Source organism: Ascaphus truei, chromosome 3, assembly GCF_040206685.1.
Source record: "Ascaphus truei isolate aAscTru1 chromosome 3, aAscTru1.hap1, whole genome shotgun sequence".
Taxonomy (NCBI): domain Eukaryota; kingdom Metazoa; phylum Chordata; class Amphibia; order Anura; family Ascaphidae; genus Ascaphus; species Ascaphus truei.
In genome coordinates this window covers 214,443,972-214,468,430 of record NC_134485.1, presented here as the reverse complement: position 1 = coordinate 214,468,430, position 24,459 = coordinate 214,443,972, and the positions used below count along the sequence as shown (strand labels likewise).

Here is a 24,459-nt window from a genome sequence, read left to right as displayed (position 1 = left end):
TAATACATTAATGGCGCTATACAAATAAAGACAGTCTGCTGAGCCGCCCGCTTGCTGCCTGTTTTGCTGCCTGTTTTGCTGCCTGTTTACTGCCTGAATCAGGAGATGCCGCCACTTCTGAGGGAATGTGAGACGTTACACAAGTGACGTCCTCAGAAGTGGCGGCATCTCCTGATTCAGGCAGTAAACAGGCAGCAAGCGGGCGGCCCAGCAGACTGTGGCAGCGGACAGGCTTGTATTACCGACAGCGCTATCCTTGCTGTTTGACCCGCTGAGGTCAGATCTGTTTTCTATCCGTGATGGATGTACGTACTTTGGGGTGCTACCACACTGATCACGGTTAGATCAGTAGAAGTATCTGATGTAGGAAGTGTACTCTCACAGGATATTCATGTTATTATGTGTATATATGCCAGTCATTATTGAGATGACACTGTGGGGATCTACAGTATATACAACTAAAGATATACTTTCCTATACGGAATATATAGACGCGCTTTTGGATATCATACAGGAGAGAAACATTTATACATACCCATGGGGAATTCATATCCAATTGCGTCTATCCCTGTGTATATAGTATATGAATGTGATAACTAATTCAGTTACCACTACACGTGATACACCTAAATACCTACCATAGATTGTGGTCTGAGCATATGAAATCATGAGTACTAGTATGATGATGGACTAAATCAGTCCTTACTTGAAGTGAAAGTATACACCATAATTTCCTATCTGCTAATGCCATCATATACTTGCTGACCTGAACAGTATTATTCTTACGAAATGGATGCTTAGTGAGAGCAGCCAGAATTTACGATAGAAAGTTACACCTAACTTTGATGGTTGCATACACAGCCACTCTATTATGGAGTTCTTTTTAATGGATGAATGTATATATGTGTTTTTAGCCAATATTTGAATTTAATAAAACTTTTTTGTTTTTTTGATCTTCCCGGTATTTAATAGGTCAATAGACCTAATAACAGTAATTATCTGTTGGACCACTATAGTCCGCCTACTTATACCCAGCATTGAGTGCTAATAATAGAGGGAATCTTTCTGATCATCCTTGGATCAACTCTGTCAATATAAGTCTTTCTTCCCTCCAAGCACCTGCTTAAATTTACCTTCATTTTTGTTTATACATACTTACAGTATGGGGTGAGTGGTTACATCTCCTTTATATGGTTGCATTGTGTTATCTGAATGTAAGACATGTCTCTCATTGGTCTACATCCACAAAGCCCTGTTAAGTCACTTAACGTTTCGTTAACTTAACGTCACATTAAGCATAAGGATGTATCCTCAAAGCACAATAATGTCACATTAAATCATGTTTTCTCTCGTAAAGAGCCTAGCATTAACAGCCATTACTGATAATGACATGCAAACGATATGCCACTGAAACATTACCCTAACATCACATATCCATAAAAGTGCATTAAGGTTAACGCAGAATTTTACAGGTAATACCTAAACTTGACGTTACTCACATTCAACCCTGAAGAAGAGCTTTTACCGGATCTGGATGGGTGTAAAGGCAATAATATCTCTATTTTCTCCTAATCCCCCTTTTATAGTAAACCTGCAGCATTTCTTTGCTTTCACGTCTTATGAAGTGTCTACCAAAGTTCTCACTGCTAGGAACTTCTGGTATTTCCCAACTCAAAAAGCAGGAGAGAAATGAGCTCTAGCTGGTGTTTCTAGAATGAATATTTTACATCTGGTACTGCTGTTATATATACAATATAGGAATTGTACTGTATACTGCAATCTGTACCATATAAATGGTAACTTTTTTTTATACAATGCCAACTTTTTTATACTGGCCTTGTAAAGATCAACATCTTGTCTGTTTTGTCCATACCACCCATATGCTTGTTATAATCTAGCACACAGCAGGGCTTGTTAACGTGGATTGGTACGACGTACTAGCACAGCAAGGGTGGACTCTGTATATTTCAGTGCCAGCAATTAATTGCAACACAGTGCAGAAATGTCCCTACGCTTCCGCTTTTTTGCCATTTGTTCTTTTGGCAATCCTTTTCTATTTTTCCTTACTGACAAGGCAGTAAAGTTTCAGAAAACGTTATGCTGGTATTAAAAATTATCCACATTACTGTGGTCGACAGAACCTGATAAGGAATTTATTAGTTCCCATACTATTTTGTCTGTGAAGGAAAGTCCAGGAGGATCTAATTGTTCTTTCTCTCATATATGCGGAAGTAATTAGAAAACACCAGTGAACGCTCACTAAATTTGTACAGGTTGGTTCCATAGCTTTTTGGGGGAAATGTACTGCCTATATATAAATCTCCCCTGGTAAATCACTAATGATTCATCCACAGAAACATTTTGAGTATGGGTGTGATCTCAGAAAACACGTGCAGGTGGTCAATTAGGGGCCTTCCTTATGTAGTCTATCGTGGTGCAGCTGAAAATAATAAATGGGGCTAAAATTGGTGGTGTCCGCGTGGACAACTGTAGTACGAGAGTGTAGGGATTTCCGGACTGTAAGGGATTTTCTCTCTGTCTTGATTACTGTAACCTCCTGCTGTCCGGCCTTCCTGCCTCTCACCTGTCTCCCCTACAATCTATCCTAAACGCTGCTGCCAGAATCACTACTCTTTCCTAGTTCTGTCTCAGCATCTCCCCTCATGAAATCCCTCTCCTGGCTTCCGATCAAATCCCGCATCTCACACTCCATTCTTCTCCTCACTTTTAAAGCTTTACACTCTTCTGCCCTTCCTTACATCTCAGCCCTAATTTCTCGTTATGCACCATCCAGACTCTTGCGTTCTTCTCAAGGATGTCTTCTTTCTACCCCTTTGTATCTAAAGCCCTCTCCCGCCTTAAACCTTTTTCACTGACTGCCCCACACCTCTGGAATGCCCTTCCCCTCAGTACCCGACTAGCACCCTCTCTATCCACCTTTAAGACCCACCTTAAGACACACTTGCTTAAAGAAGCATATGAATAGCACTGGATATTCTGAACACATTATACATAAAGCTTGGCCCCCTGCAGACGCACTTACCAGAACTCCCTCCTACTGTCTCTGTACGTTCTCCCTACCTACCAATTAGACTCTAAGCTCCTCGGGGCAGGGACTCCTCTTCCTTAATGTTACTTTTATGTCTAAAGCACTTATTCCCATGATCTGTTATTTATATTATCTGTTATTTATTTGATTACCACGTGTATTACTACTGTGAAGCGCTATGTACATTAATGGCGCTATATAAATAAAGACATACAATACAATACAAGAAGAAACCACCAATGATGCGTTCTTCCTGAAGAAGTGGAAAAAGCAATTAAATCCGAAGACAGGAAAGACTCCTGGGGGAGATGGACTTACAACTGAAATTTTGAAAGAAGTTGGGGAAGAAGCAGAAAAATCCTTACAAAACTCAACATGTTGCTTGGAGAACAGGAAAATTCCAGATTCATAGAGTAATGCAATAGTTATCCTCACCCACAAGAAAGGAGATAAAGAAGACCTCAAGAACTATAGACCAATCAGTCTACTTCCAATCACTTACAATATTTTTACTAAAATACTCACTAATCGGATGGAACTGACCCTTGATTTTGCCCATACTAGAGAACAAGCAGAATTTCGCAATGGATACAACACAATTGGACCACATTCGAATCATATAAGGCATGATTTCCCAAAGTAGTGATTACGATCTACAGTACCACTCGGCTTTCAAGATTCGTAGATTACAAAAATAGCATTTGGTTCTGAATAGACCTCAGCGGTCCTAGATGCATTAAGACAAAATGTTGAAGAAGCGTACATTGATATTTATAAAGAACATTTTTGAGAATGCCACAACCAGCATTAGATTACATGAAAATACAAGGATCAGCAAGGGACTGTTACACAGATACCTATGTCAACAAAGCTTTTTATTGCGCCACTTGAAGAATTGTTCAAGGCATTAGATTGGAAAGAAAAAGGAATTAAAATCAACTGTGAATATTTGAGTCTCCCACACCTTTGCAGATGACAATGTTATTTTTGCCACAAGTTCAGAAGACCTCCCAGTAACAAATTGGGAAACTCGCCGAAGCAAGTAAAAATGTGGGCCTCCGTATGAATATCAAGAAGACCAAAGTGCTATTCAACAAATGTGTTCAGTTTGCGAAGATTAAAATACATGGAATAGAACTAGAAGAAGTTGAAGACTATGTTTACATTGGCCTTCAAATAACAATGGGTGGGGGAACCTTTTGAATGAAATCAAAAGCGGGATAGGGCGCATTTGAAAGAAACATGATAATATTTTAATGGAAACTTCCACTGTGCCTCAATAAGAAAGTTTTCGACTAGTGTATTCTGCCCATGCTTACTTATGATGTGAAACTTGGACCATAAATGCGAATATAAATCAAAAGCTTCAGATAACGCAAAAAAGTATGGAGAGATGTATTATGGGTATTATCTGACGAGACAGGAAAAAGAATGACTGAGTTTGAAAGGTCTAATTCGATAAGAAATTCTACTTCATTTCCGTTTTTTAGCGGGTCTTAACCGGAAGTGCAAATGATCAGTGTTTTTTCTTCCCTGTGTTCTTCGGTTAAAACCTAAAACCAGAATCCCGAGATATTTATGTGATATATAGTGGATAATGAACGTACAATAGATCTATAATGCCCTATTAAATGGTGCACAGGGAAGGAAAGTAGTACACTACTACTGTAGCAGTTAATAACCTTCTCCTTATTATAGTAAACTATCTTTAACAACCCTTTAACCCTTTGGCTGCCGTGAGACGTAGCTACCATATATAATGGATCCTGGTACCCCAGGGACACCATGATGTAATAGGTACGTCAGAAAATGGCAATCTACAATTAAGTAGAACAGAAGGCGGGTGACTCCTTCCCTTCCATCATCAGTGATGGAACGACAACGTGACCATGAGTTCCGGAGGGTCCGTGGCACTCTGGTGCCGCGTTCCCACTGGCACTCCAAGGGTTGATCGTGTGGTTTTGTGTCTCCCTTTGAGGGACATCCCAGGTTCTCAGCTGCATTAGGATAGCTCTGATGCATGCTTCTTGATTCATAGTGTTTTTAAACATTTTGGTTTGTTGTATGAAGTGTAAAATTGTGGGCAAAATACTGCCACCTCACGTTTTCTTCTAATCAGGGAAACAGCCTGACAAAGAAATGTTTCCTTTTACACTGGGGTTTTTTGTTTGCCTTCCTCTGGATCAATAAGTATAGATATAGGATAAAGTATCTGTTATGCTAAATTTAGACATGTTGTACTTGATGGACATATGTCTTTTTTTTCAATCTCATCTACTATGTAACCATGTAACTAATTGCACACAAAATAGTCATAACTGCCTATCGGGAATTCTAAAAGTATTTGTATTGCAAAATGGTGATAATTGAATCCAGCTTTCACTACAAACACTTTAGCATTTTGCTCTCGCTTTTTATGCAGATAGCATAATATGAAAAGATGGCAGAGAATAAATAGGATTAGAGGTTTATTAATCTTTTACACATCGGTATATAACTCAAATGCTGGTATCTCTCCCATAATAGTGGAAGGGGTTAATCAGACATGTTTCTTGGTTTTGTACATAAATATGTATGTCCATATCTACAGCTTTCTAAATCAGACATTATAGGAGCAATCAAATACAAAGCAGTTACTCCGTTTGTCAAGTGACTAATTAATAAAACAACAGTAAGCTTAAATAGGGAATTATGCATGGGTTAATGCTCAGTAGTTTCATGTAATAAAGAAACACAGTTTTACCAATTTTTGTTTTGCATTTAAACAGTATCCCATTTGTTCACAGCTTGCAGCTATTAAACCATCAATTCAGTGAAATGTAGAAATGCTCATTAATGGCTCGGTGCTGTGAAACAATGGAGAATGCATCACATAACTAGCCTGTAATTACCATCCCGTGCGCTTCTCTCAGTACAGCGTATTCGGCCGACACTTTAATTACACTCATTTCTTCAAGAATTTATGCAGTGATCCTCTTTGAATTTGTGGTTTAACTTCTTTTTGACAGCTGACCTGCATGTAAAAGTCAGCGTCTCATCTTCACAGGACAGTGATATGTTGTTATTTTCATTAATAGTTTTCTTTTTTTTAATTATTATTCTGCAAACTGTCACAAGATGGACAAAATAAAGTTTCTAAACAGCTAAGAAGATCCCTATTGCTTTAAGCAGTAGTTCCATCCATGTAGCCATTTTCTTAGTGTCTAATTATTCACATTAGTAATTTCATTTGAATCTAATCTCATTGATAAAAATCAGTACTGAAACATTAAAATTGCATTTTTTTTGTCCAGGACCCTTAAATAGCATTGATTTTAGTCCTTAGAGGTTAGATTCCCTGCATTTCATCCAAACGTCTCTATTTAGAGTTGACAAAAAGTAGCCAAGCATTGTCATTAATCAAATAATGCAGCTGTAAGACTAAGCAGTGCTAAGCTTTCATGCACCTTACGGCAATTGAAAAAGCATATACATAAAGAATAATGTTTTCTATAAACTAAACTTTAGTTTCTTATAATTACTATGGGGCCTATGCAGTAAAGGTTCAAAATGTTTATATCGCCGGGCCATTTAAATCGCTGTTTTTTTGAGTGTTGCTATCACGGTATTCAGAAAGCGTTGATTACCTGTCATAGCAAAATTCCCAAAACGGGCGAGTTGCAGCTGGCGATAGGGTCGCCTCTCTGAAAAGGCCGTACCCGGCGATTTATTTCTGCTCAGAGAGAGCCGCCTCTCACCGAGAAAATCTCGCCAGGGATTTATAAATTTTAATATACATTTTCTTCCTAGTGCAGGGGGTCTCCGGAGCAGAACCACATTGGTTTGAGGTCCAGGGACCCCCTGCTTCCCGAGTTACAACGCGGTTCTACTCCGGAGACCCCCTGCACATCTACACTAGGAATAAAATGTATATTAAAAAACATTTACTAAGCATCAATACACCACCCCCCTTACACCACCACACCCCCCCTCCCTGTGCACCCCCATAATGTAAAACCATGATTTATTTTTCACATACAGGATTCTTACCCCAGGCCGATGGGCCCGACGGGTGTCCGCAGGTACCACAGTGCACTCCGGGGGTTGCCCACGTGTGTCTGGGGTCTTCTGGGTGGTCCCCGCTAGGCGCCGTGGGCCTCCAGGTGGTACCCGTGGGTCACCATGGGCCCCAATGGGGTCCTCGGGTGGTCCCGCGGGGGTCTGGGGGTCCCCGGGTCATCCTCACAGGTGTCTGGGGGCCCTCGGGTGGTTCCCATGGGGGTCTAGGGCCCTCGGTTGGTTCCCACAGGGGCATGGGGCCCTCGGGTGGTCCCTGCAGGTCCGTGGGGCCCCCACAGCTGTGGGGCCCCTTGTTCTTCTCCGCAGGTCTCCTTCGTGGGTCTGCAGGTGGTACCCGTTGGGGTCCTCGGTGGTACCCGTGGGTGTCCGGGGGTCCTCAGGTGGTCTCAATAGGTCCCCGCAGACCTAAGGTACCAACCCTGTATGTCAACAAATAAAACATTTAAATAAATCAATACCTCCCCCCCCCCTTCCCCTCTCACCACCACCACATACATACAGTACAGTAATGGGGAAAATAACTATTATCCAGATATGGATTATAGATTATTTGCCCATTATTAAACACAACATTAACCAGCATAAATACACTAAATAAATACAGTTCTACTTACCACAGCAATAAGAAGGGCGTCCTCATCAGGATAATGCAGGTCCCTTTCGTCCGTTGCCAGAAAGCATACATACATAATATATACAGTACATTCTAATGGCCCCTAACCCCTTATTCACCTTAGCGGTTAATAACCGCTATAGTAATTAAGAGGTTAACCCACCCTGCACTGCTACCCACCCGGGAGGCCTAACCACCCACCCCGGACCCACTATACACTGAGATCACCCCAGGTTCCCAGTGGCGGAGGCTCTGGCCTTCCGGTAGCCAACATGTAAAGGCAGTACCAGTAGTTCCTTTAGTTACGAGGGAAAGGAGCTACATTAACATTCAGTTCATCATTTAAAGTTGCGTTTATTTAGCTACAACTGTGAAGCTGCCTCCCCCTTACGGAGAAGATTTTAGTGCTGTCCATTTGTATGGAGCTGGTCTCTTCACTTATTTTGGACACTCACTTATGAAAAATAGCTGTTTATAAAAATTATCTAATATTGGAAATTGACAATGTTACGTTTGTTAATAATTTGCACAGATGCTTTAAATAAAAGCGCCATTCATGGAATGCCCTCTAAAAGTAATTTTTATTTGAATGCGTTTAGCCAATCAAGAAAAACATGTAGGAAAAGTGTTGCTTTAAATTTCTCAACATTTCCCACAAATCAGCTTGCCACTTTCTCCAAGCGGGCAGCTTTTCAGCCCACTCCTATTTACAGTGCAAATATGTGAACACCTCAAAAAGGAGGGGAGGATGCAACCCATAATCGTGTTAGCTAATATACAGTAGATAGAATTTGACTAATCTCTGTACAATAGGGGTAGGAATATGTACGATGAATCCCGTTTTGCTTGATGATAAATCGCACAGACATTCTCTATTCTAGATACAAGGATGGCTACAACTGCACATGCTCCTTCCCTGAACTATGCAGAGACCTGCATAGTCATACAGTACAGAGTCATGTACAACATCTATACCCTGCATTTGTTTGCTCAATTAAAGGCATCACAATCTGTTAATATAAAACAAATATATATATATATAAATTAATATTTTAAGCATAAGCTTATGTAACTGTGCAGTTAAAAACTGATATATACCAGTGAAGATACTTACATGTATGTAAGTAACGTGAAAAGTGAATTTACAGGGACCTTACTGGGAGATTATATACCTTGAAAAAGGAGGGTGTGGCCTCCCACAAGCTGCTCAATAAGCAGTTGTAGGTGTATTGGCTAAATACATTTTTCACACTCTAATAGTGGTGCCCTCTAGGAGCGGGATGCTAAGGATTTAATTCGGCCCAACAGAAAATGTAAAACAAATATATATTCACCGCGCAATCTGTTAATATTCTATTTTTTATTACGACCGTGAAGGCAACAGATTTATAGCCAAGAAAATTATTTGACAAAGTACCCAGAGTTGGTATTGATAATTGACAGTAGATCTTGTAACTACAACGATCTGTTCAACATAAACCTTCTTTATGTAAGACCTGTTCCATTCTAATGAGCCATTTAATCAAAATATATCTGATTTTATGAACTAATTGACCCAACTAAGTAAATTCCAGGAAACAGAATACACTGGGTGTTGCTTCTAATATTATATGATACTGGAATGATTTGGATCATTGAGGCTGTTTGTTTAGTAAGTCATTCCCGCATTGAAGTTAACCAAAGATTTTATACTGGTAATGCTGGTTTGTAGGAAATAATGTTTATACTGGTAATGCTGGTTTGTAGGAAATAATGTTTATACTGGTAATGCTGGTTTGTAGGAAATAATGTTTATACTGCTTCTAGAAGTGACATGCTCTTGATGAAGATGGTATTTCATCACAAAAATATACTGTAATGTTATTGCCTTTGGCCAATGGTTATATATCTACAGTCTGACAACAAAACAGTTTTGGATGTTTGGTTTAATCTCAATCCCTGCAACCATAAAAGTGCATTTAACATAAGCAATGCATTTTGAGCATCTTTACCACTAAAGAGTTTAAACTTTGTAGTGTAGAGATTGTTGCCCAAAGTTCTTATTCACAGAAGGTTCTACGAAGTGAAACATCCTGACACATATTATTAATACATATTCGATGTAACAGTCTAACATTTACGACAATTGGGGGCACCTGCAACCAGTGCCAGTAAAAGTTATCACATCTGTCACGACTTTAACTGCCATTGCCTTGAATGGGAGGTAATGCTGAATTGGGTGCAATAACCCGTACCGGCACTTGATGCATTCGAGTCTTTGGTAAACCAGATTAAAATAAAGCCATAGCCATAAAGACGGGTGCGGGTGGTGTGGGGTGCGGGTGGAGAAACAGCAATTGAGAAACAAAAAAAAGTAAGGAATAATTCAGAGAGTGCAAATCTGCTACAGTAGGCTTCAAACTATGTTTTCTGAGACCTGTATTGCATGTAATAATCTTGTCAATATTGTCACCGTTACTGTTTCTATTGTCCTGTGCAGTATAAACTTCTGCAATTTCAGAAAAGATAGATGAGGTGGAACAGTCTGCAGTTGTTATTTTGCTTTTGTAGCCATAAAGATGCATTGGATACATTTTATAACAATGTATGTATAAGAGTAATTTTCTGCATATGTTTATTTATTAGGGTGTTTGCAACTTTTTTCAAGTATTCTTTCAAGGCAAAACTTTTTGAAACACCTGAATTATTATTTTTTTCAATTTATAACAGGTTACAGTAATGAAAGGCAGCACTAGAAATAAGGATCATTCGACTGAAGGAGAAGGAGCTGGAAAACGACCAAAGAGAAAGTGCCTCCAGTGGCACCCGCTGCTTGCAAACAAGATCCTTGACTTTTCAGAGGAAGACGAGGAAGAAGAGGAGGAAGAAGATATTGATAAGGTAAATGTGCAGTTTACATAGATTCAAAGTGCAAACATATTGGGGATTTCGTAGGGGACGGTAAGGAGGCAAGTGCATGTTTTTGCAGTGCAACATCCTGTCAAATCTATATTTCCAACTTTCATTTTATACATACTCTCCCGGGGGCAGAGCCACACCTGTGTTTCTCCTGTATGCCCTCCAATTTAACTAGACTCTCAAGAAATTACAATAGCAACATCAAACGAGCAAGACAAAGAATGAGGAATGCGACAGTAACTCCCAGTATTCCTTATTCATTGGCCTCTGTGGCAGCGCACTCTAACTACAAGAACATCTTTTAAAAATTGAATTTTTGGATCTATTGTCTTAGCGACTCCTAATGTAAAACTGAACTGATAAATAGGCTTTGGTCACATTTTTTAAATGTTATGCCCTGTACTTGTATAACGTTAAGTGCTCCCTTGAATATAAATTGTTCATTGTCAACACTGAAGCTTTTGGAACTGTTTAATGCGCCAACATGAGTAATTGAACCAATTTAGATATCAAAACGTTGTCCCGGCATTTCTGAGATTTTAAATACACGTCTCCAAAAAGTTCTAAATATTTTATCATCTTTACACTAGTCAAAACCTAGGAAAAATCCAGTGTCCACAATGGACTTCTAAAATTGGATCACCAGTTAGATAGCAAGAAGTAGAGATGCGAAGCAACATCATCACACAAAAAATGAAGATGGGACTCCAATAAAAAAAAAAAAGCTGTGTGCTGAGCACGCGCATAGTAAGTGAAACTTCTTTGACTTTTGTCACAGAAATTGTATTTGTGTTGATGATGTTTTAATTAAAAATCAAAATACAATTTCATTGACAAAACGCAAATAAATTTGACTTAGAATGCGCGAGCTCTGCACACATCCCCTGTTTCACTTCAAATTTATTTATTAGATCACATGAGATTAAATAGAGATTTTTTTTTTAAGTACCTACATGTCTCGTGCAAACCACGCTTTATCACCTTGATAAAGCGTGGATTACGCGACACACATAGGTGCTTTTTTTACCTCTATTTTATCTCATGTGATCTAATAAACATATTTTGGAGTCCCCACTTGATCTGCATTTTTGTGTGATGGTGTTCTCCGCATCTCTACTTCTTTGCTCTCTTGGATTTCAATATAGAGAAAGTTGCACACCACAGTATCTCCAAATGGATTATGAGGACAGACCGTGGGCACCTTGAAATATGTGACTTCCCCACTTCGATACTACCTAGTCTCATAAGTTACGTTCCTCAATGTTTATTATATAGGTGATGTTTATTGCATCATTTTTGTGTGGTGATCTGCTGTAGACACCGTTAGGCGTTATTCTTCCCATAGAAACTATTTTTTTATATAGTGCATTCTCTATTAAGAAGGTGCTTCACTTTATGATACTTCTATAAGCAGTGTCCCAGAGTCCCTTGGGTCTGAACACCCTATGCTTTTGTACGTTGCTCACCAGTCTAGATAGACGATACCGTGCAAGGATATTGCATGGCACTGTACCCAGTTGGGACAATGACTTCTACCTCTTGGGCTTTTCGGATGCAACTTAGGAGTGTTTTTACTGTTTTCATTCCTCTGCTTTATTCATGTATATCATATCTTCCTGAATTCTTTTCTGTTTTAGTTTGGGCCTTTTTATCCATTACTTATTTTTAGAAAACTTTTGTTCAGCTTTATTGATACTTAAATCTCTTGTTTTATTCCCCTTTATCTTGCCTCGTTCACTAGGAAACCATTTTATGCATGTATAATTGTATTTATATTCATGTCAACCATGTATGCAGCACTTTATACTACAAAAGGAGGTAAATAATTTACCTTACAAACAACGGGAATAAGTGCAACAGGTAAATTACAACATTTAAGACTAAAGGAGCCCCTGCCCCCAAGAGCTTACTATCTAAGTGTTATGTTTGGAGGCTTAGGGACGTATTACTAGTAAACAGTGTATTATTAGAAGTGCAGACAGAGGAGGTCAAGTGCATCTCTAGTTCATAGCAGAAGCGTAAAACATTTACTGAACTGCTTCTTTTAAGAGGTGGATTTCCAGCTGGGCTTTGAATGTGTGTATAGATGGGGTAAGGGAAGTGGGAAAAGAGTCCGCATCTGCCTAACAAAAAAACATTTAGAAATACACTGAGGTGCGATGTAGGGCGAACATGGATTCAGTGGAAAAGAGAGAAAGTACCCTACTGAATGCACTCACTGTGATGTGGTATGCAATGTTCAGGGACAGGTCATGGATTATTTTTACCTGATCCCCTTATTCATACTATTTTTAATAAGCAAATAAAAGGCTTTTATTCACTACTAACATTGCTTACCACATCACAGTGAGTGCATTCAGTAGGGTACGTTCTCTCTTTTCTTTTGAATGTGGAAAGTGAAGGTTCTTGCCGAATATTGAGTGGAAGAGCGTTCCATAGGTAGGGAGAGATTAGTGAACAAGGTTTAAGACAGGAAAGGGCTGTAAAGGTAAAAAGGTGCAAAGCTGAGTCAACCTTATGTACAGCGTAAGAGAGGAGTAGGTGTGTAATAAGAGATCAGAGTTCAGATATATGGAGGTGCAGAGGAGTGTGTAAGAAATCGGGGAACACGTCCTTTGCGACACGTTCCCTCCTTACCTGTCGCTGCACAGACCTCCGCTCTGGCACCAGCGTGTGCACGCACCCCCGCTGTGCTCTTCTAGGTTGCCACTGAGCTTAGCTCCGCCCCTCGGACGCATCGCGCTTCTCTCGCATGCGGCGCGCAAACCTGATGCTGTGCACCGCTCCCCAGCTGTGTGGCAAGTTCTCATCAAGCCCACTTGTTTCCTGCAGCCAATCCTTGCCTCTGCAGAGGCCGCACCTTCGCTCCGCCTCCCTTGCTACTGGTTCCTGTGTGCTACTAATACCCTGAACTTCCCTTCCTGGTTTTCATGAGCAAAACTGGTTGTAGCCTTGAGCTCCTGCATTTATTGCGCCTTGCTCCTTGTCCTGTGTTTCTTGCATTTTGGATTTTACGTGTACCGACTCGGCATGACTTCTGAACCCCTCTGGATATTGACCCCGGCTTATCCTCGACTCTGCGGACCTCTCCAACCCAGACCACAGCTATACAGACTTCCACGATTCTGACCTCTCCAACCCCAGACCACGGCTTAACGGACTTTAACAATTCTGATCTCTCCATCCCAAGACCTTGGCAAGTATCAGAACTAACCCACTCTCTCCAACACAGACCCGGCTACGTTTGACAATCTGCCTCCCAGGCACGCTTCTGCTGCTGTGGGTGCATGGTTCTATACTTCCCCACCTCAGTACCGGGGTCCTGTCTTGCTCGTGGGCAGCAAAAGCGTTACAGAGTGTAAAAGGAGTCAAAGGTTAGGAACAGAATTGTATAGTTTTATAAGGAAATGAATTGGAAGCCAAGAGAGTTCAGGGGGTCGGAAGCAGATATATACGCCTAGAAGAGCAGGAGATTATTTGGGCAGCAGCATTTTGAATGGACTGTAAAGGAGAAAGATGTGAGGCAAGTAGGCCAGATTAAAGAATGTTACAGTAATCAATACGGAAGGGAACAAGGGCATGCATTCGTGTTTTAGTTCTAGTGGAACATAGGAAGGAGCTTATCTTAGCAATGTGACGAAGGAAAAAGTGGCAAGATTTAGTAACGGTGTTTATATGGGGGGAGAAGGAAAAGGAGCATCTCTAGGCAGCATGCTTGGGAGACTAAGTGGATAGTAGTCTTACTGACTGTCATGGAGAAGGAAACAATGGAACTTGGCTTGGGAGGGAGTATGAGAAGTTCTGTCTTAACCATGTTAAACTTGCTGCGACAAAGGGCCTTGAGAGATTAGCTATGCAGTTCTAGGTACACTGGAAACCCCAAACTGTGTTAGACACTTTACCTAATAAGGCCCAGATCCACAAAGGTCCGTTAACCCAGGGGTCATAACAAACTGTTATCAAAATCATTAGCACACATTATGTTCCCTGAGGTTAACACAGATCCACAAAGCTAAGTACATGCAAAAACTAGGGCCATTATTGATCTCGTTAGCATAGGCTTAACGGTCATTAGCACTGCCTCCATTAGTTTCAAAAACATAGCTTTCAGACCCTGAAATATGGGTTTTGCTGGAGGGGGAGAGACACAACACGTGGAAAGAAACCTGTGCAAAAAAATGGGCACCCCTGAGATACCTGGGAAATATGCTAATCCAAGTCATTAGCATACCCTATCAACATATTTCCCAGGTATTTTAGGGGTGCCCATTTTTTGGTGCACTGGAGCGTCTCCATGTGTTGTCTAATTGTGTGTCCAGATCCACAGATGTCTGTTGACTAAACAAGGAGTTGACCCAAGTTAACGCCTCATTAATTGTCAAAATGGGTATCTTCAAAGCTCACTAACACAGTGTTATGTGCGGTTTTCATCCCGGAAAGGGCATTGCATTAACTATAACGGACGTTAATGCTAATGATATACAGAAGAGGTGTGTTCCCTGTTCCTCCCTCTCCTCCAAACCCATATTTCAATCTCTGGAGGGAGCTAACGCCACCTTTTAGGTATAACCTAAGTAACACATTGTTATATCACTTCGTTAACTTGAACGGAGCTCTGTGGATAGGTGTGCATATCATTAGCACTAACGTCCGTTATTTTTAAGGCAAGGCCCGTTACGGCTGAAAACAGCACTTAATGCTGCGTTATAGAGCTTTAAACATACCCATTACCACTTAAAGATGCCTTACAGAGCGTTAAGCATTGACTAACGTTAATAATAATAATGCAGCTCTATGGAGCTAGACCAGTTAGTTCATTGCATTTTGAATCAAGCAGGTGGACATAAGCCCTGTTAATTGGTCTCTATTGATGTGTGATATGTATTCCCCATGGTAGATATCTTTAAGCAATCATTATGTGCCATGGTACATTACTATGAAACGGATAGAATTGGGGATAATAATGTATCTTATTTTTGCAGCATTTGAACAACTATCAATAGAATATGAGTCCAAGAACACTAAAACCACCAATAATTACAAGTTAACTACAGCATCATGATATAATGGGGAGGGTCATCTTATATTTCTACCATTGGCTTATGTAATATAAATGATTATAGAACTATGGTAGAATATAACCACAGTACTGTAATTATGCTTAAGGGAAAAAAATATTCCACTCACAAATTCACATGCCTACTACATAGTACTCCACACATATAAATATATAAAAGCATTCATTGAAGAATATGATTATTAGGCAATAAACTCCATCTCACATATAGGAGCAAGCATTTTGCTGTTCTTTAGATATAGGTATAAGATCCAACTACACCTTTTTAACTTGTTTTTAATTTCTTCAGGATTTTTTTAAGTAATAAAAATAATTTGTAAATTATAATTTTTGTTCTAACACATAACAGTGTTTGATTATGTTTTTCTTATATATTCATATGTTTACTTATACTTTTTTGTCTATATTATCCTCTTTCTTTAATATTTTGTATTAATATTCTTTCATATATATTTTTGTGAAGTTTTTTTATATAAATGTCTATAGGAATTGTTTAGTGACTAGTTTTGATTAATATAAATATTTATTCATTTTTTGTACATGTATGTATGTAGCTGCCTGCCTGGTGATTTTCAGTGGCCCATTAGGACCCAATTTAATGTTTTATATGCCTCTAAGCTAGTGGTGATTTACATATTGGGTCCTTCATTGCTTCGGTAGCTGGAGGCAGCATCTGCGCATGCGCCGATACGGGGAGAAGGAGGGAGCACACGCAGCTCTCGGGGGCGTGCTCTCAGTGTGGAGGCCGTCCTGAGAGGCGTGCTTTACCTGATGAGCACGGCTGGGGACTGCGGGGACTCCTAGAGTGCTCCAGCGTGCGGCGCATGCGCGACATGCACGAATTTCATTGGTCTGATGACCCGCAATGACGTCATGACGTGCCGAGCGTGATCAGTGCGGCTGGGACTGCAGGCCTTCCCAGATGCCTCGGCGCGCGGCGCACACGACTTTCATTGGCTTGATGATGCGAATTACGTCATTTTTGGCGCGAAAACCCGGCGGGCAGCTGCATTTAAACCTGTGATAATACAGTATACAGCACTTCTTGAAAAAGTTCTTACAGAACGAAACGCGTTGAAGTTTGCTGCTGTCTTACATCCAGATGATCTACTAATAAAGGATTTTTTATTGCAAGACCTGCTCTTATCATCCTTGCTGTGCGCTGCATACTCTATCCTTAGAATATACTTTAACCCCTTTGATGATGGTGGCTACCAAAGTATACAAAGGCACCAAAGAGGTTAATAATAAAGTTAAACTACAATACCTACCCACTCTGGCTACCTAAGTGGCTATGGCAATGCTTTACTAACCGTTAAGGAAAACAAGGGGTTACCACTATAACCACCCTCCCGGGAGTCCTAACCACTCTCCCCAGGGCAACTACCACTAACACCCATGCCCCCCCACAACAGATATCACCACCCATGTAGAGTAATGGGCAATAGTCCTATTAGGCAAATGTAGCTAATAGGGCTTCTGGCCACAATAAGTATATTTTTTTTGTATCAAACATACAAAATACATAAACTAACAATAATAATAATTACAATATATAAACATACATTTTAAAAACATTGATTGTCATAGTGGCTACCTTGGTCCTGTCAGTGGGAGCCTATGGGTTAATGAATGTGATCCTGTATGAATGCATTAGTATTTGTTCCAATTGTTTAATTGAAGATAGATCTTTTTTATGCAAGATCTTAGCTGCATCCCAACTTATATTTGAAAATTCGTAGAAGTTCCGCGAAGACCAATCCTTTAAAAATATGGCCTCTACATCTCCAGTCAACGCGGGTTGTACCACTGAGCAGCCAGCAGAGTTTCCCTCGGGACCCGACATCCTTGGCACAGGGTTGTGGCACCACAGTGTTCAACAGGAAACCCTAGTTGAGCAACAATGTCCTAACACATGGATCCAGCTGACGGACCTCCTTAACACTTCGTACACCGCGGTAGAATTGAATCAGCTTCCTAGATGGACTGGACCTTGTGGGTTAATCCTATATGGCAGCTGTCTCCAACCTTTTGTCTTAAGAGGACTGGCAAAAAAATAAAATAGAACCGATTAATACTATGAAAGGCTGACATTTTAAACATGTTACTGTATGTATAAATAAAACCATTACAGTCAAATAAAATGTTACATACACTCAATCTCCCCTCCTTGCACTCAAGCCCCCTCCCTCTCAACCCCCCTCCTCACACTCAAACCCCCACTCCCACTCAACCCCCCTCCCTCACATTCAACCCCCCTCACACTCAAACCTACCTCCCTCTCACTCAACCCCCCCCATCACACTATACCTCCCCCCATCCTCTCCCTGTACCCCGTCCCCCTCTCACTCAATCCCTCTTCCTTCTGACTTTAATGTGTGAGGGAGTTGTGCAATAGCCCCCTCCTCCCCTCCCCTACTTATCCTTTGCCGTTTGGAGGTGCAGCATATTCAGCACGTTTCCTCACTGTGCCTAAATCTAAATGTGAATTATTTTTGCTCTTGAAGACTCATCCAGCAATGAAGAAACTAACACGCTCTGTCTTTTTATCATGTCATATATACGAACAAATTAAAACTGTTTTAATTGTGGATTGCTGGGTTTGTGTTTAATCATTTGGCATATGATTTATGTGGCTGGATTAAAAAAAAGCTTCCTGAAAACCTACGAGATTCTGAAAACAATACAACATAAAAGCAACGGGGTGGATTTATGTAATGGCAATGGATTTAAATAAATCTGTTTTAAATGAAGGTCAAACTCATGACACACCAAACAAATTGTAAGCTCTAAAAGGCTTCTGAGAACTGGAATTTAAAAAAATTATGAATGCTTTTTGTGGCTGTTCATATGCAGCATGATATGAACAATGTGATTCTTTGAACAATCCTGGTGCTTCATTTATTTTCAGAGTTAATGTCATAAGGTTTAAAATAGGTACCCAAATCTAAAAGTTTTCTATTTTTGCAATTAGTTTTTTTTGGTAGCAAATCACCAAACGCCTTAGCTAGAATAAGGAATGTATGTATGTCTTTATCTGGAATCATTCTGGAAAGCATCTACTATATTGCTAGTCAGGCCAAGAGAGATTTGGACTATATCAAGTTGCTAGGTCTTAGCGTATAGTTTTAATGCTGTAACTGGAAGAATGTCTCGGGTTGTGTAGTTGTCTTGGTCAAAAGTAATGACATTTGGCCACAGATCTCAAACTAGTAAATGGCACTGAAGCCTAACTAAAGATACTGTATATACATCTCGGTCAACTTGTTTTATATGCTATGAAACTGAAAAGAAAAATTCCGATGCAATAGAGGACATAACTCCACAAACACTATTTAGATTTGCTCTGAAAATTGGGTGACCCCCTTCCCAGTGATTACTATTGGGAATAGACCGGGAGGAGGAATTGGCATACTACTTTCCACACGCTGCATATTTCCAGTCTTACACCCCTTCCTCTTCTCATCCTTCGTATTCTTCGTATTCTGCTGTCTCTCTTTTCTCCAATTTCCATTTCGCTGTCATCTATCGCCCCTTGGACCTAGTTACATATGGTTACATAGTAGATGAGGTTGAAAAATGACATACGTCCATGTTAAATTTATACGACAGATACTGTATCCTATATTTGTACTTGCTTACATCTCAATTTTTTGACAACTTCGCCACTTGGCTTCCTCCCATTCGACGCACCTACTGTCATCTTTGGGATCTTTAACATACCTATTGATAGTCCAAATGCCACTTCAGCTGGCCATCTTTGCTCTTTAACCTTTTTGTATGGTCTCTCCCAGTGGCCCATCTCTCCTACTCACTGCAATGGACATTCCCTCGACCTGGTTTTCTTCCGCTTCTACTCTCTCTTAACTCCTCTAACATGCCCTTCGCTCTCTCTGATTATCACCTCCTAACCTTTAGCCTCACTCTACAATCTGCACCCGCCACAACACTTACTTCCACACGCACATCCAGAAACCTACATACACTAGACCCTCTCCAATTTTCAACATCTTACAACCTCTCTTCTCTCCCATCTCTATCTACCCTTTCCTGCCCTGATCTAGAGACCGCTCTATACAACAGTACACTCTCATCAGCCTTAGACAAAATGGCTCCCCTACAATCTAAGCCACATCCGTGGCACACACACTTTACCCGCTAACTCCAAAAGTGCTCATGCGCTGTGGAACATTACTAGAGGAAATCCTGCTCCTAAAGCAGCCTTCCGCCACTATAAATTTATACTATCGTCCTATAACAATGCCCTCTCCCTTGCCAAACAAACCTACTTTTCTTCACTCATACTCTGTCCTCCAACCCTCAACACCTATTTTCCACCTTACACTCCCTTCTCCGCCCAACTACACATACACCCATTTTACCCTCATGGCCGGAGACCTCGCCATTTACTTCACAGACAAGATTAAGTCAATCAGACATCACATCTCTACATGTCAATCTCCACAGGAAATACCTACCTCCCCTCGCACACCTAAATCCACCCTCAGCTTATTTGTCCCTGTGACCAAGGATGAGGTCTCAGCGCTCCTCATCATCCCACCCTGCAACCTGCCCCTTAATCCTATTTCCTCACATCTCCTCCACTCATTCTCTGGCACACTAAGCCCCACCCTTACTCACCTTTTTAACATCTCTCTCACCTCTGGCACATTCCCATCTTCTTTTACACACGTGCTCATCATGGCCATTCTAAAGAAGCCCACTCTTTACAGAGCATATCTCTCTAATTAATGCCCTATTTCTATTCTCTCCTTTGCCTCCAAGCTACTGTACTTGAGGCAATTGTATACAACCGCCTGACTCACTTTCTCCCCTTCAACTCCCTGCTTGACTCTTTGCAATCTGGTTTCCGTCCTCTACACCGAGACACCACTTACAAAAGTGACCAATGATCTCATCACGAACGGCACACCTGTGAACACGTGAGTTGTGTATGTGAAAAGGATTAATACTTCTAGCTATTAAAACTTTTAGCCATCCTGCTGACTCATTTACCTCCCCACAGGGCCCTCAAAATGAGCAATATCTCCCCATAAACCTTCCCACTGCACCTCTATTGCACTGCCACCACCAAGAAAAATTTACGATCTTACCTCCGGAGTTCTTGTTCCCTTGTTTAATATGTAAATAAAATATGTGATTTACACAAAAATCCAATGTAGCAAATTGTGTCCAAAAATGCTGTTAATCTCTTCTAAAAGGTATTAGGTCCAATCAGAGCCCAAAGACCGTACTTATTACATTTTAGATTTAATATATAGAAAGTGGTAGAGTGCTTATTTACAGAAAAGAACCTCACAAAGAACGTATGATATAGAAATGCAGACAGTTTCAGAAAATACTTGGGTTATAAAACAGAAAATAGAAATACGTTACCGCATAACAATATCAGATCCTTCAAAGAGGGCTTGAAGTTGAAGTAAGAAAATCCGCGTGTTTATTGACATAATTCACCCCTCTATATTGAATTCTACTTTGATATCCCAAATGCATGGTTTTATGCTCAAACTTTGCAATGAGACCAAAATAAGCCCACCCTCCTGAGCGTGTCCTATTCTGCTACACGTCCATCTCCTGTGACATGTATGGCTTGGGAGAGGAAATAAATCTGAAAGTATGAAATACCCTATAACTTTTTTCCTGTAACCCCCAGAATAATGCTACCTGCATTAATCTGTTTGGATGATTCTCCCGTAGGTGTAGATATCACTTTTGCCCACGCAATCTGTACCTTTGTATGAATAAACAGGTATCTGAGGTATGCATATAAATTATCCTGTCATGTTGGATATCATTTTATTCAGCTGCACTGGCTTGTCAGAAATATATATTTCTCATTCTTGTGAGAGACATTATAACCCCAAATATCTTTGTTTGGTAGATCTGTATGGATATACATGGTGTCCCTTTTTTCACTGTTTGTCTCTGGGGAAATAGGTTTGACGACAGTCTTTGAAGTTTTGCATGACTGACCAATAGAGTCTGTCTTCTATCTGATTTGTCAAATCACTGTAAACAGGGTTGTTGTTTTATTGCTTACTAACTCCAATAAGGCCAAGCAACTTTTATATAATTTCAACAGCAATACAACAAAAACTTGTTCTTTTAAGACTCAAGTTAACCCTTTGTGTGCTGTATTTTTAGCACAACTACACAGAAAAAAGGCATTCATGTCACAGGTAACTTTTCTCTTGGAGAGGAGGAGCGCAAAGTAGCTCAGTGATATATGTGGATAAAAAGATAAAGGAAAATATAGTGCATGGTGTAAATACTATAAATAGTCAATCATATAGCCATAGGTAGTTGCACTCACAAAACTTCTTGTTTATATAAGCATGTCAGAGATCCTTCTCTCTCTGACTGGAGCCCTTTGATAGATGTGTGTAGTAATTCTCAGGATATCCCTCAATTGGTTAATGGTATTAGCATGGAAAAGAAGAAAGCCGCAATAGTGCATACTATTTGACCAAAATGTATTAAATACAGAATAAAAGAGCAGTTAAACGCACATTTCCAAAGAAAATAACAGGCATTGGAGAGAACAGCTGGGTAAGGTAGGACCCCGTCGGTATACAGCTTCTTGGCACTTCACTCGCGTCTCACGGTCTGAGTTCCGCATTCGTCACTTCCGGAATTGCGTCACAGGTGAGGGCGGAAGTGCGGTCTGCCTCTGAAAATGGCTCCGATTTGCCAGGCCTTCAATCCCCAGGACATCCAACAATGCTAACGCTAACTCTACGCGTTTCGCAGATAACTCCTAACGAAGCATCTGCGAAACGCGTAGAGTTAGCGTTAGCATTGTTGGAGGACCTGGGGATTGAAGGACTGGCAAATCTGAGCTATTTTCAGAGGCAGACCGCACTTCCGCCCTCACCTGTGACGCAATTCCGGAAGTGACGAATGCGGAACTCAGACCGTGAGACGCGAGTGAAGTGCCAAGAAGCTGTACACCGACTGCACTATTGTGGCTTTCTTCTTTTCCATGCTAATACCATTAAGCAATTGAGGGATATCCTGAGAATTACTACACACATCTATCAAAGGGCTCCAGTCAGAGAGAAGGATCTCTGACATGCTTATATAAACAAGAAGTTTTGTGAGTGCAACTACCTAAGGCTATATGATTGACTATAGTATTCACACCCTGCACTATATTTGCCTTTATCTTTTTATCCACATATATCACTGAGCTACTTTGCGCTCCTCCTCTCCAAGAAGAAAAGTTACCTATCATCTGGGGACTTGGAACAGTCCCCTCTGAGGAAGTTGAGCTGCATATCACCATTTGTATATATTTTGTATGTACTTATTACCACTGGTTGGTGAAGGTTATTAATTGTTTTTAGGTGATTCACACTTGTGCTTTATTAGATTTTCCACAAACACAGTTTTATAATTCACTCTTTGGAAGCGCCCTGTCCACTTCCCTTTCCCTTTCCCTGCACAAACGTTATTCATGTCACAGACCTACAGTACTCACAGCTAAGTCCAAGGGTCACTCTCCTTACAAATTCTCCTGGATCACTCTGTCTTCTAAATGGTTGGTCATCGCATTCTCCTGAACAAACTCCACTCCATTGACCTCTGGGATAAAGCCTTCTCCATGTTTCCAACCGCTCCTTCTGTGTTTCCTTCTTGGGTGTCTCCTCCTGTTCACTCCCTCTTTCTCTTGGGTTCCCAAAGACTCCGTCCTTGGCCCTCTGCTCTTCTCACTCTACACGTCCTTTATTGGTGAACTAATACAATCTTTTGGCTTGCAGTATCATCTCTATGCTGATGACACGCACATTTACCTCCCCCCTCTCCTTTCCTGTGTCACCAAATCTCTCTATCTCCTCCTGGATGTCCTACCATTACCCGAAGCTTAACATGCCTAAAACAGAACTAATACTCTTAACCCATTCCACTGCACCCCTGCAAACAAAGTCTCCCTCACAGTCATTAACACCACAATCTCATCAACACCTCATCTTTGACTCTGATTTTTCCTTCATTCCTCACATTCAGTCCCTCATGAAGTCCTGCTGTCTCCACCTCAGAAATATTGACAGAATACTGTTACGCCGGTGCTGCCCGCAGACCAGACCCGTCCCTTATACTGAGGTGGGGACGTATATGTGTACGCACCCGCAGCAGAAGGAGCGTGTCCGGAGTGTGATGTTTGGGGTTGCCTGGCCAGGTGGGAATAGCTGTAGCAATACTTGCCGGTAACGGAAGCAGAGTAGCAGAGTAGTACCTCTGTTTACCTCTGCGACCGCCGTGACCCCCGAGTCCTCACAGTACCCCCCTCTTCAGGGTCGGCCTCAGGACGATCCTTCCATGGTTTGGATGGAAACTTTTTCCGGAAGTGTTTAAGAAGTCCTGGTGCGTAAATGTCGTTAAGAGGTACCCAAGACCTTTCTTCGGGTCCGAAGCCCTTCCAATGGACCAAGAAATGGACTTTACCTCTGGAGATACTGGAATCTAGTATGTTTTGGACCTCGTACTCTTCGTTGCCCTGTATAATCACTGGATCAGGTTTAAGAGCGTGGTCCGGAAATAGAGGACTAGAGATGAACGGTTTGAGAAGTGATGTATGAAAAACATTAGGAATTCTCATGCTTGGGGTTAGATAAAGGCGGAAGGCCACCGGGTTAACCTGCTCCACAATAGGAAATGGACCCAGAAACCTAGGTGCCAATTTTTGGGAAGGAGTTTTGAGGTGGATATTCTTGGTAGACAACCAAACCTTATCCCCTAGCT

General features: G+C 40.9%; 1 protein-coding gene across 8 annotated transcripts in view; it reads left to right on the top strand.

Moving 5' to 3' along the window:
* The window catches only part of BBX (BBX high mobility group box domain containing), a 164,150-nt gene that overhangs the window by 77,531 nt on the left and 62,160 nt on the right, over nt 1–24,459 (top strand). For all 8 annotated transcript variants that reach the window (XM_075590084.1, XM_075590087.1, XM_075590085.1 and 5 more), the window contains one exon: nt 10,431–10,601. In XM_075590084.1, the coding sequence (XP_075446199.1) occupies nt 10,440–10,601 (162 nt within the window). In that variant the 5' untranslated portion in view covers nt 10,431–10,439. The remainder of the gene's footprint in view (nt 1–10,430; nt 10,602–24,459) is intronic.